The following is a 13,087-nucleotide window of genomic DNA, read 5'->3' as shown; positions in this document are numbered from 1 at the left end:
TCTTATATCTAGATGTACATGCATTCAAATTTATTGGCAACATTTCCTTGCATGGTGATTGATGTATGCCATAAAATGTACCACTTTGTGCCAAAACTATTGAAAAAATGTTCTATAAAATTTGAAAACACTGCAATGAGCACAATCCTGATTTCAGGAGTAAAGAAGCAATACTACTTTTCATTGATTAGGTCTCTGCTGGAATACTACCAACAATTTCAGGCAATGCACGACAAGAAGGTTGTAAATGCCTTGGATATAGTACATAAAAAGTTTGAGCATCTTAACCAGGAATGAGAAGCCAAGACAAGACAGCTCTTCTTGGAACAGAGAAGGATAAGAGGTGACTTTTAAAGGAGCCGATCAAGATAATAAAGTTTTGTTGGAATAATTAGAGAAAGAAAAATCCTCTTCTGGCAAGTGAATCAATAAAAGGAATGGATTCAAAATTATTTGCAAAAGATATGAAGGTGGATTTTTTTTCCTCTTGCGTTAGACAGAACTTTTAACGCAACACAATATCCCAATGCACTTCTCAGAGAATTATCACCGATGCAGTGATTAAAATCAGGATATGCAAGAAGTCAAAATTAGTAACTGTGATATCACAAGGTTGTAGAGTGTAGGAAATAGGGAAGGGATGAGCCATGAAGTTTTAAACAAAGATGACATTTTTAAAATCAAGGCTTTGCTTATCCAGGAGCGTCAGTCAGCTCTGGAGTAATGGGTGAACTGTAATTGGTTGGGTTAACACAAGGGAAACAGGGTTTTGGATGACTCTTTAACCTTTGGGAAGCTGTTGGGACCTGGGACACTTCAATCAAAAAGGCAGTAAAAAGGACTGGATGGGTAGTTATGAATGAGAAACCTTTAGGTTACAAACAAAAAGTGAGGATGTGGGACAAAGCATGAATGCTCTTTCAAGAGCCATACAAGCCACCATAGACTGAATTAAATTAATGGTACTTCTCAGCACAGAAAAAGTTATGTTGCATTTATTTGACCCTTTTAAGTTTTATTCCCTTCTGTTACACTTGCCTGACATTCTGCCGAGCTTGCAAGCCCCTTAAGTATTAGTACGTGAAACAACTATTTTGGACTTACTTCCAACACTTAATTTAACAAGTCTGAAATGACGAGTTACAAAGGCGGGGCCATCATCAGCTGAATAATGTCACCAGATACTTCTTTCCACCCACAGGGGATAAGCCTGGTCTTCTAGGACACAGTATATTCCACTGCTGAATACTTTGTAAGTGGCAAAGCAGTGAAGGTGATCAGCATTGACAGCTTCCCCAGTGGAGTTTACAAGCAGTTTCATTTTTATAAGCATTGTAATTTCCATATTTAGTAAGTCATATTCTGTGGATGGAAAGGAAAAGCTTTTCCAAGCAAAGTCCTCTGAGCTACACAGATACTATCACTAACTCTCTGCACCTGGGAAGGGGCAGTATACAAGTGGAAATTGATGGTCTTGTTTCTTTTATTTTCATGGGATATGTTGAGACTGAGGAAATCCAAGGCCATGTGAAAAAGCATATCTATCAAATACTGGCTTTCATAGCTCCCTATCTGATGCTGCGGAGGTTCCTCCAGCAGATTACTGATGGGGGAAAAAAAAGGAAAAACTGTAGAAATTGAGGGCTATGGTCACCTTAAATTGCAATGCAAGGGCCGATGGGAAGCAGACAAGTTTCAGGAACTGCATAATTTCAGAGACAGCCAATTGTTCGCTGGACGAAGTTAAATTTGTACATGCATTGTCTCAAACAGCCTGCTCAGATCAGGGAGGCATGGTTGCAAGTTTGGTGCCGTCTTCAGCCATATTTCATATTGTTTCACTTTAAATAGCACGTCAGCAGAAATTTCTGGACCAATATTAAATTATTAAAATCCCACTGGCAGACATAGGAATTTAAATCTCCATTGCTGTATTTAAAAAAACTGTAAAAATAAAATGATGATCTTATTACAATATTAGGGCTCAAGGGCAGGTTTGACACCTTCCCACATTCCAAAGACATACGGGTTAGGAAGTTGTGGGCACGCTATGTTGGCGCCAGAAGCGTGGCAACACTTGCGGCCTGCCCCCAGAACACTCTACGCAAAAAGATCATTTCATTGTGTGTTTCAATGTACATGTGACTAATAGAGGTATCTTAGCTTCCAAAATTACACAGATTGTACAACAATCAGAAAGTAGCAATGTAACCACATTATTTGAGAAAGGGGAGTAAGAAAAAAAAAGAATGGCAAACCAGTTATTGTGACACCAGGAGGAGGGAAAATCTTGGAATCGATCAAGGTAAGTGTAACATGGGGACTTAAAAAATAATAATAGGATTAGGCAAAGTCAACATGGATTTGTCAAAGTGAAATTATGTTTAACAAATGTCAGAGTTTTTTTCAGGTTGTAACTAGTAGAATAGAAAAGAGGAACCAGTGGATGTGGTGTATTGAACTCTCAGAAGCTCTGTGATAAGATGTCACAGAAAAAAGTGTTGCTAAACAAACATAAGAGCACATGGGATTGGAGTAATATACTAGTATAGATTGAGGATTGATTAGCGAAAGGAAAACAGAGAGGAATAAATGGGTCATTTTGGGTTTGTGAGGTTGTACTAAGTGGAATGCTACAGAGATCCATACTGGGGCCTAAGCTGTTCACAACCTACATCAGCAATTTGGATGAGGAGACTAAGTATAGTATTTCCACTTATTCATGAAAAGGATAGTGAATCTTTGGAATAGAGGCCTAGCTGCAAAGTACATTAGGAGAATCAAAGGATATTGGGTTAGTGCAGGGAAGTGTCAGAGGTTAAAAAAATTAGCCATGATCATAGAGAAAGGTGGAGAAGGTGCTGGGGGTCTATTCCTGCTTCAATTCCTTATGATGATACAACACTAGGTGGCAGTGTGAGATGCGAACAAATGAAAAAAGGGGTGCGGACAAGGAAGACAAAATACTGTGTGGAAAATCTATTTAGTTGAAAGGCAAAATGTTTTGTTTTAAAAATGGTGAGAGTGGGAAAGGTGTTAATGCTCAAAAGGGACCTGGGCATTCTTGTACATGAAACACATAGGAAGACAGAAGACATACTGGTCCTTATTGCAAGAGCATGAATGTATAAGAGTAAAGAGGGCTTACTGACATCATTTAGGGATGATATTCCTCTTTCTAAGGGTCTTAACTTGGAGTCATGGTCTCAAAATAAAGAGCTGGCCATTCAAGACCGAGATAAGAAAACATTTCTTCATCCAGATTGTGGACCTTTGGAATTCTCTAGCCTACAGGGCTATCAAGGCCTGGTTTTACCAAATACATTGAGAACCAAGGGATATGCAGTTATTGCAGGAAAGTGATACAGAAGTAAAAGATCAGCTATGATCTTATTGAACTGCGCAGCAGATGCAAGCAGCTGAATGGCCTACTTCTACTTGTCATGTTCTTAAGGAAAAATTACAGCGATGCTTTTCATCACAAAATGGACACAAAAGGCAAGGAAAATCCATGAGCACTAAATTTTTCTCAATGTTCCCCATTTTGTTTTTGAGGATAGTATTCCATATACATCTTTCACATTTTTTCTGTGAAATCTAGAAGATTTCCCTTTACTGGTGACGTTACCAATTGGAGAGACCCTGCACAATCGCAATGCCAACTACAAAAGCTGCCTACCCCCAGGATGCTACAGAGTAGGGTGGGAAAATTGAAATTCTGACCTCATAATTTTAGCAACTCCAGCCTGACTGAAGTTACATCTCTTGCTTTTTCCACAAGTCAATTCAGGAAGCTTGTATGTCTGACATCATTGAAGTGATCCATGAAGGAATGATTCCATTTGAGATTTCCAGTGTCAGCAAAATGTTCATGCATAAAGTACTCTTTGTACATGAACTGAATTTTTTTTTAAACTAAAATTACTTCGTCTCTCATTTGCATTCCAACCATAAAGTGTTTCCCTGTCAGTGTACCACACACAATATCTCAAACCAGTACAAAGACACAGCCTCTATTTTTAAAGTGAGTCCAATATTATTATACAAACATAATCGCATTTTCTATGCCTTTGATCCAAATGTAGAACTTAAAAGTGAGATTAATTAAAATGTACAGCCTTAGGCTGAAAACCCCAATCTCTGGTACAAACAAAAAGACAACCCCATTTCAAATATAATTTTTAACAATTTTCAAATTGGCAGCTTTATGGTTGTGTAATACAGTTTTGTGTAAAGCTTTGGCAATGCAATTACATTGCAAGAACACTGAACAACTAACATTTTAGCAAATTGATGATCTATTCACTAATTTGTGCTGCCTTAAAAGCATCCAGGTTCAATTCTACATGTTAAAAACGTCATGCGGTAAAGGATATTTCAGATTGATTGCCCTAAAATCTCACTCAAAATACATTACCTGAGATTGTAACCCACACCAAACTTTGCTTTGAGGAACAGTGAGGAGCCAACACATTTGAGCTGCCCTTGCGAAATGACAGCTTTACGATCTACATCAAGACAAACAAACAGATGCATCATTTCTATTGACTTCATATGACAAAGTAAGTCTCAAGTCATTTGTACTGCTCAAAAAAATGATTTTGAATCTTGGCTTTCACAGGATTGAATACAAGGTCAAAATGCGCCATATCAGAGTCAACAGTTAAGTTAATCTTTAAATGATCACAAGTAGGAAGCTATACTGAAGAGTTTAACCACTGTATATATAATTTTGGCAATGTGCTACCAAACCATTTCTCAAGCTATCAGTGTACATTTTTAAAATTTAGAAAACGATCTGAAATTAATTATGTTTTTTCTCCCTCAATGGAATGGAGGTAGGGAGTGAAAATTCGTTTTTCAGTAAACTTTTTGTTTGCAAAGCAAAATGTCAATTTCCTGGTGAGCTAGTCTTCACTCAAATCTCATCATCAGCACTTACCTGCCAGAATATCAGCTTCATCTATGAAATGAGTCGTCAGTAGTATCACCCTTCCTGCTTTCCTCTTTTTCAGCAAGGCCCACACTTGCTGCCGAGAACAAGGGTCCATCCCAGCAGTTGGTTCATCAAGTAGTAAAACCTTATAGAAAAACAGGAGATGGATGCTAAATTAAAATATCACAGAAGTCTTTTCAGAAAAGGTAAAGCTACATGTTTCTAAGCCCCAAATTATTAGGTTTAAATTCCTGTTGAAAACACTGCTCACATCATGCACACACAGGTGATTTAACCTCATCTATAAAGTGAATAACTGGCAGAAAATCAAGTTTCACTTTGTTATACCATTTTATTTTTAAATGAAAATGACTATTAAGGTTAAAATTTTACTGCCAAATAAATGTGGAGAAAATAAATCAAGGAATTAAAAGGAACAAAGGAAAGTTGGGCTGTAATTCAATTTCTGAAGCTGATTCCTGAAATTAAATCATAACCAAGTAAACTTCCCTCTCAGCAGTTAACAATTCTGTTAAAAAATTGCATTTCTGGTAAACTGCTGCTAAGACAATTTTGAATAGGTCATTCACAATTTTGGCAAATTCGGAATGCCGTTTGGAGATGGTTGGCTGGGATAATTCAAGAATACTTTGCTCTTCTGTTGGGAAAGTCCTTGCCTCAAGTCTAATTATGAACAACACTTCCTGCAAGGTCTTAATATGGGTCACTATGACTTGATGTTTTCTTTTTCCAAATCTAAAAGATGCAGATTTTAAAATATAAAGTGGCTGAAAATAATTAGCATTGATCATGCATTTCTAAAGTTCCATTGGAAACAAATGTTATTCCATAAAACAGATTGACAACTAATTGAAGCTGGGTATTTCCTCATGCTTACAAATTGCAAGGTCTAAAGAATCACATATTTGTAAAAGCACACAAAAAATTTGGAGACATTTCTTTTTATTAATTAACCACTGATCTGAAAAAGAAATTTAAGTTTCATTACCTTTACAGTTCAATAACATTTTAAAAACTTGTGCCACTAATTATGACAAAAGGCTATAATAGGCTTGAAGGAGAGTAATGTGAAGGTTCATTACAATATCATAGTGGGGCACTAACTTTCCCTATTTCATCTAATACTTTATTGCCTCCTCCTCCTCCCCACCCCACCCCCGTTCAAAGTCCATGCAACTATAAATAACCAACAAGGCAGGATTAAAGTTTTTGGAATGCAACAGTTTTTACACAATACCTTCCACTGACTCCAGTACCACAATGCAGAAGTTTATTGCTTGTCAAGTCTAAATGTGATGACAGACCCCCTTCCAACCTCTCACCTTAGGATCTCCCAAAATGGCCATTCCCATTGACAGCTTTCTCTTTTGTCCACCACTGAGTTTTTCTGCACGGACATCCATAATTGCTTCCATATCCAATTCTTTAATGACATTCAGCACCTGATTGAAGCAAATGGGTAAAGATTACATTTCCACAGAACTAATCCTACTTAATAGAATTCTTGAAGTGCATTAAAAAAAAGCACAAGATACGTCAAGTGCTTTTCATTGGAGAAACTATATCAATGGTTAATTGGTTATGCAACTTAACCAATAGCCAATTGGTTTTGGAATGTAATCATTCCTTTGTTTGTGCATGCTGTAGGTCCAATATCCAACTGGTTAATACAGATTTAGCCTACAAGTACAGCACATCACAAAAACAGGCAAGGGAAAAAGACACTTAAAACAGTTTGAATGCATGAAATCAAATCCTCAAAGTGAAGAATAACAAGGTCTAAAGAATTAGGTATTTGTAAAGGCACACAAAAATAAAATTTGGAGACTTTGCTTTTTATTAAATCAGTTTTTGTACATCATCCATTCAGCTGATAAACCAGTAGGATGGAAAATTGTAATTTAGAGTAATTAGTCCATCTTCTTTCAAGATGGCTAGCCAACAAAGTGGGAGATTAAACATATCCTCTCTCCCTTCCCTCCCCCATCCCAAAAATTATCCATGCTTCTGAAGTAGATTTTAATTTCATATAGGTAGCTATCCAACATTACTGTATTATCAGGAGCAAGTACAAAAGTAATGTATTCACCAGATTAATTTCTTACATCATGGTCATAACTTTAAAAAAAGTACAGCTAGCTGACAGAATCAAAAATGGCATAAAGCTTGTTTTGAAGACTTACCTCTTTATCAATTTCTTTTGCTGCAATTCCCTTTATCATAGCAACTATTTTTAAATGTTCCTTTACTGTAAGACTGTAGAATAGGACATCAAATTGTGGGCAAAAACCTATCATTTTTCTGATTTCAATTATTTCATCTAATTCGGAAACTCTGTACCCATAAACTGTTGCACTTCCTATGAGAGAGGAAGAAAAATGCACATTGTTCTACTACACATAAAATGGATGCAAACAAATTCTTAATGCATTCTAATTAATGACTTTTTGATATTTTTGGAGCTATAAACATATGGGCCTTAAAATCGTACACTACACTGAAGAATTTAACTTAAAACCTGACAACTACACAAACACACTGTAAAATAAACTAGGAAATGCAGCCTTGACACCAACCCATGTTCTGGAGAAGGGTTCTTTGATATAAAGGTGATTGAGCATCTGTCCTATTTACAACAACGCTAATAATTTGGAACTAGAAATTTCTGACCATCACTGTCAAGGATCATGAGGTGATCCATCTAAAGATAGAAAAATTGTATTAAAATCAGATTTATTTCAAAGTAATTGAATTCCAAGCAGGAAAGTAAACAATTAGCTGCTTTTCTACCTCAAGAATGGGTTCTGAAAGCGGCTGTACAGTGCAGACTTATTACAGCTTTGGGCCAAAGGAGGTGGAAATTTCCTGATAAAACAACAAGGTGAAATTCAAAAGCCCCAATATTCATATCTAAATTTCTCAATGTGGACAAAAATGAGCAGAATCAAGACCTGACAGCATATTCTGGAGCTCCCATATATGAAAAAAATAAGAGCAGGAAGAGGCCAGGAGCAGGAAATACCTTTCTCCTCACCTTTTCTACACCATTAAATGGAATTAAATCATTAATTTTCTCTGCTGCTTTATTAGAGCAGCCAGTCTTGATTTCAGAGCCAAGGTCAAAAGTAGTCTGTGCAAGCCTTCACAATTGAACCCATTCCTGACCTTGATATCAACACAATGCATTTCCAGCAAGTGATTGTTAGAAGTAGGAACTCTTGAGTGTTTTTTGTTCCCCCCTATTCAATAACTCATAAGCAGAGGCCAATTGTTGGGATCTTACTATCACACAAACTCAGATCAAGTAACACAGGACAGAATGGAAATCAAAGCTGGGGCTTTCCTGAACAGTGCATTGACACATAATTTAATCACTCATCATAATTTTACATGGAATTAATTACATTGAAAACAATCTGAAGTTTAGAATACTGCCAAACTAAATTTATCTAATGATATTTGATGGACACATACTTAAAATTATATTCTTATGGTCATTCTCACTGGAGCATTTTGAGACCTTGAATTCATTTACCACAAGTTCCAACTAGCTGATGTAAATTTAAATCCTGCTTAGACACACAAGCCACAAGATTCACTGCAGGCTCAGTCTACCGAACTTAGTTGGGATATAGACAGAATTGCAAAGTTTTACCAAATTTGGCCACAACAATTGGTTGAGTGGCAGGTAGATGTCAGTTGGACAACCTTGCCGATTATTATATCACATCCTCCCTGAAGTTTGGTGCGCACAGCACTCCAGGTGTGGTCCAAGCAGAATTTTGTATAGTGGCAACATTATTCCTTCAAACTTGCAGATGTTAATGCCAGCATTCAAGCAATCTTTTTGAATACCCACTACATTTTAATGCTGTACTTGACCTTCTCCTACTAACCACCCCCCCCCCCCCACCCAGCCCCAAGTTTTTTTCCCCAATCTCCACTACTTCCACCTTTTCAGATAATCCAATCTACCACTGCAGATCCTAAATTAAGGATCTCACATTTATCAAATTGAAATCCATTTGCCACAGTTTTGCCCATTCCCTTAATCTATTCATTTTGCATGCTAATCTATGATTCCATCTATAATCCCAACAAACTTTACATTAACAAAGTTGGATGTGTGGTTTTCTGTTCCATTATCCAAATTTTTTTTTTAAGTACAGTGAAAAGTTGCAAAACAGATCCCTGTGGAACCAGCTAATCACATTTTGTCAACCTGAGAATTTGCCATTTTCTCTGCTCTTGCCACCTGTCACCTAGACAATTTCCTAAACAAGTCAAGAAATTTCCTTCACTTCCATCAACTTTATTTTTAGCTAACAGTTTCTTACAAGTATCAGAACCACAAGTAGATGTTTTTGTTATAATGGTGCTTAATTTTACAGGGAGATCTAGATTAGCTTCCAATGCTTTGTACAAGCCATTCAGAAAAGTGCAAAATAGGCAAGTTTTATCTTTAAAATGGTCACCTTTCCACACCTTTGTTTTGGAGGGAGGATATTTCCCATTCACTTAATTCAGAAAGTTGGAAATTTTCTCCTTATCTATCCTCACAAACCTCTGTATTTCAAGCTTAAACTCATACACATCTCTCGAGCAGAAGTTAAATCTGGGAGGGAGTTCAAGAGCAGGGATGATAATTCAACAATTTTATTTTTTTTAAACAGCACTTTACACTTGTACTAGCTCTTTTCAAGGTCTTTGAACCTGCACTGTTTAGCAAGGACAGATGTGCTCCAGCATTACCCAGTGACAAACCATTTTTTTAAAAAAAAGAGTTCCTTCGTGGCTTCCTGCTTATCAACTACCTTCTCAACCTGCCCTGCCACTTCTAACAATTTATGCATACATTATATATATCCTAGTTTCCACTGCATTTCCTCATTCTTTCCACCAATTGTAATGTTTTGCATTTTTCTACAGTATACTGTTATGCCATGTGTCTGTCCACTCAATCAGCCTGTCTATGTCCTCTTTTAAGGCTATTACTATCCTCCTCACAATTCACTACAGTTCCAAGTTTTGTATTGCATGCAAATTTGGAAATTGCTTCTGTACATCAACATTGTTGATATGTATAAAGAAAATGTAAACGAAACAGCAGATTTGCATGCATAATATTCTAATCTAAAGAAAACAAGAGAATTTGTGTCATACTATAGTCAAAACATTAGCAATGTGCATGCTTACTTCCTTTAAAACCCTGGTGATGGAAACAATTTTACTGCCTGCCTTGACACCATCATCTTTACTTTGCAACTCCCAAAAGCTAGAATGTGGGCCAGCTTGAACCTTTATAAATGTTTTATTTCTTTTAGTTATATATTGCTTCTCATCCACGGGTTTTTCAAATGGTGAGTGGAACTCTTGTCCATTTGGCATGAAACCATTACATTAAATTATTTTATTGACTAATCCTATCCTCAATGTTGTTATTTTACCCATAATATTTTCCCAACTTATGGTGAATATTGTGTTGCATTGCATAACCAAAACAAGTCTATCTTTTATGATCATGTTCAGATACCCATTCATGCACTTAAGCTATTAACTAAACTTTTCTATTATTCATGATTACAATCTAATATGGCTTGTTCCCTTGTTGACTCAAATACCTGCAGTTCAAGTCACATGTCGTCCTTGTCCCACAGCACTTTTGACCCCATCAGCATTCCTAAAATAACTGTTCTGCTGTTATCAATTTTCATATATGTACAGACACATATGGTGGGAAATTAATTCTGATATTGTCCTTTGTAGGGCACAAATCCAATCTTACCATCTGACAGAGGACACAGTCCTGAGAGAATGCTAATTAACGTTGTCTTTCCAGTTCCACTGTGGCCTAACAGTGCTGTAATCTGATCTTGATATATATCAAATGACAAACCTGAAGATAAAATGTATAATACACACAAATCATTAATTGTACATAAAGGAAAATCCACAGCCATTTTTCTTGTCTTTCAATTAGTCATCAGCTAGGAAAGGTCCTAATCCATTGCCCTAAACATTCCTTCCTGCCACCTCCATTGCATTGTGACTGCAACGTGTCAAATACAAATACACTGCAGTTGCTCACCTAGGCTATGCTAACAGCACCTATCCAGCCCATTACCTCCATGATCAAAAAAGAATGGGCAATAAGTGCATGGAAGCACCACCACGTCAGGTTCCCCTCCAAATCGCACAACATCCTGATTTGGAAATACATAATCATTCCTTCATCATTACAGAGTTCAAATCTTGTAACTCCCCATCCAGCACTTTTGGACTGTTTCAGTAGAAGTAGTGTGACAGTTCATAAAGGTGTCTCACTACCACTTCTCAAAAGCCATTAGGGGTGGTCAATAAATGCTGGCTTTGACATGAAGCCTACATTCCAAAGAACCTTGAAATAGGGCAACTGAACACATAATCACAACCTTGATTTCATAGAATTATATATTACAAAGGAAGGTCGATTAGCCCAACTTGCCTGATCCTGCTGTTTGCAAGATCTACCTGTTATGTTTCACTCGCCTGTTCTTTCACCACGGCTCTCATTTTAAAGTATTGATCAAATTCACATGCTTCACCCCCTCAGGCAGTGCATTTCGGGTCATGATCTATGCAAAAAAAAAATCCCTTCCCCATGCTGATGTTTCATGCCATAAACTAAGAAAGGCCTTAGCCCAGGGGATATTCACCATGGGCTGCAGCTACGGACCACTGTAAGCCAATATTATGGCAGCATTACTGCAGCCTCAGGCCAATTCATCTACTATTGCTCACGTGACACAGAAATCAAATAGTAGCATGGAGAATATAAACATTGCAAGAGGAAACCTCTATTTCAAATGTAAAATTAAGTGTATATTCTTCAAACCTGCTGAATTGGAGTAATTAAAAGTCTTACAATCTTGAAATAATGTGCACCATGCCCCATGAGAGATGGAAACAGTTGTTAATCAAATCTACTCCAGATCTAAAGTAAAACACTAAAATGAAGCTGACCAATAAGTGCCAATGATAATCTTTATATAAATAAATTCTTTACATTGAATAACTTTGGGTATAGCAAGGTTTGTCAAAAACAAAATATATCGCCTTATATAATCTTTATCCCTCAACAGAGTTACCATGCAGTGCACTGGATCAACAACTCAATAGTGAAATAATACATGGAGCATAGAGCCAACAGGAAGACAGACCTTTCAGCGCTTCCACCTTCTTCTCCTTTCCCTTATATAACTTGTGAACATCACTTAACCTGAAAAGTACCACATACAGTCATCGATATTTTTTATATATAAGATTGCACTAGTTGCTGTATGTCATTTTCTTATTGGCCAATGCATTGCCTAGCCAGTAAGAGTCATCTGAGATCTGGCTGAGACTAGTCTCCAAGCGCAAGTACTTTTATGACTAATATGATGGGTCCAACTTCATTGGACAATGTTTAAATAATAACAGAATAGCTCATGTTACAGTAAGTATTTGCCGAGCAATTAGTTTCCTGTTAAAAAGAACCATACTAAACAGTGATTTAGAATGTCTGATTTACATGAATGTAGCATACAATAATTTGAGCAGTCCTGGTAATCATTTCTAGCAATGGCATTCTATTGCAAACATGCACATTTGTTTAAATAAGGTACAATAAAGGTAGAACCTCTACTTACATCAAAACAAAATGTTTTATTATCTTATAAAGTTCCATTTAAAAAAAGTTTTTCTTCCAGTTGAAGCTGAAACAGAGTCCTTTTGTTTTTGTGTCTGAGCAATGGCCAATCAATTAGATGGATAAAATATAAAGAAACAGACAACGTGGTATAAATGGCCCGTGCAAGTGCGGATGCTGCACTGCAGCCTCCTTCTGCCCTTTATCACCTGACCATTCTCACCTGACACCCATCAGCAAAACCTTATCCCCACTCTGTTAGATTACCATAAATCTATTCATCTCCACTGCTCATTTTAACCACTCGCTGAACAAAGGTTTCCTAAAACTGAAGAATTAAAATGGAAGTTATTCCCTTCCTTCTCTTAAAGACGTAAGATTTCTTTATTAGTCACACGTACATCCAAACACACAGTGAAATGTAGGCCATATTTCAATGGGCTTATTTGATTTGTTATCTA

At 36.8% G+C, this 13,087-nt stretch overlaps 1 protein-coding gene across 1 annotated transcript in view; it reads right to left on the bottom strand.

Moving 5' to 3' along the window:
• Window positions 1-13,087, bottom strand: part of abca5 (ATP-binding cassette, sub-family A (ABC1), member 5) — a 78,499-nt gene that overhangs the window by 34,258 nt on the left and 31,154 nt on the right. Inside the window, 6 exon segments of the mRNA XM_052032985.1 lie at window positions 4,418-4,508; window positions 4,943-5,081; window positions 6,280-6,399; window positions 7,141-7,316; window positions 10,743-10,853; window positions 12,157-12,215. Of these exon segments, the coding sequence (XP_051888945.1) occupies window positions 4,418-4,508; window positions 4,943-5,081; window positions 6,280-6,399; window positions 7,141-7,316; window positions 10,743-10,853; window positions 12,157-12,215 (696 nt within the window).

Source organism: Pristis pectinata, chromosome 18 (genome assembly GCF_009764475.1).
Source record: "Pristis pectinata isolate sPriPec2 chromosome 18, sPriPec2.1.pri, whole genome shotgun sequence".
Taxonomy (NCBI): Eukaryota; Metazoa; Chordata; class Chondrichthyes; order Rhinopristiformes; family Pristidae; genus Pristis; species Pristis pectinata.
Note: the sequence above shows the minus strand (reverse complement) of the source record. Positions and strands in the feature narration are given on the sequence as shown.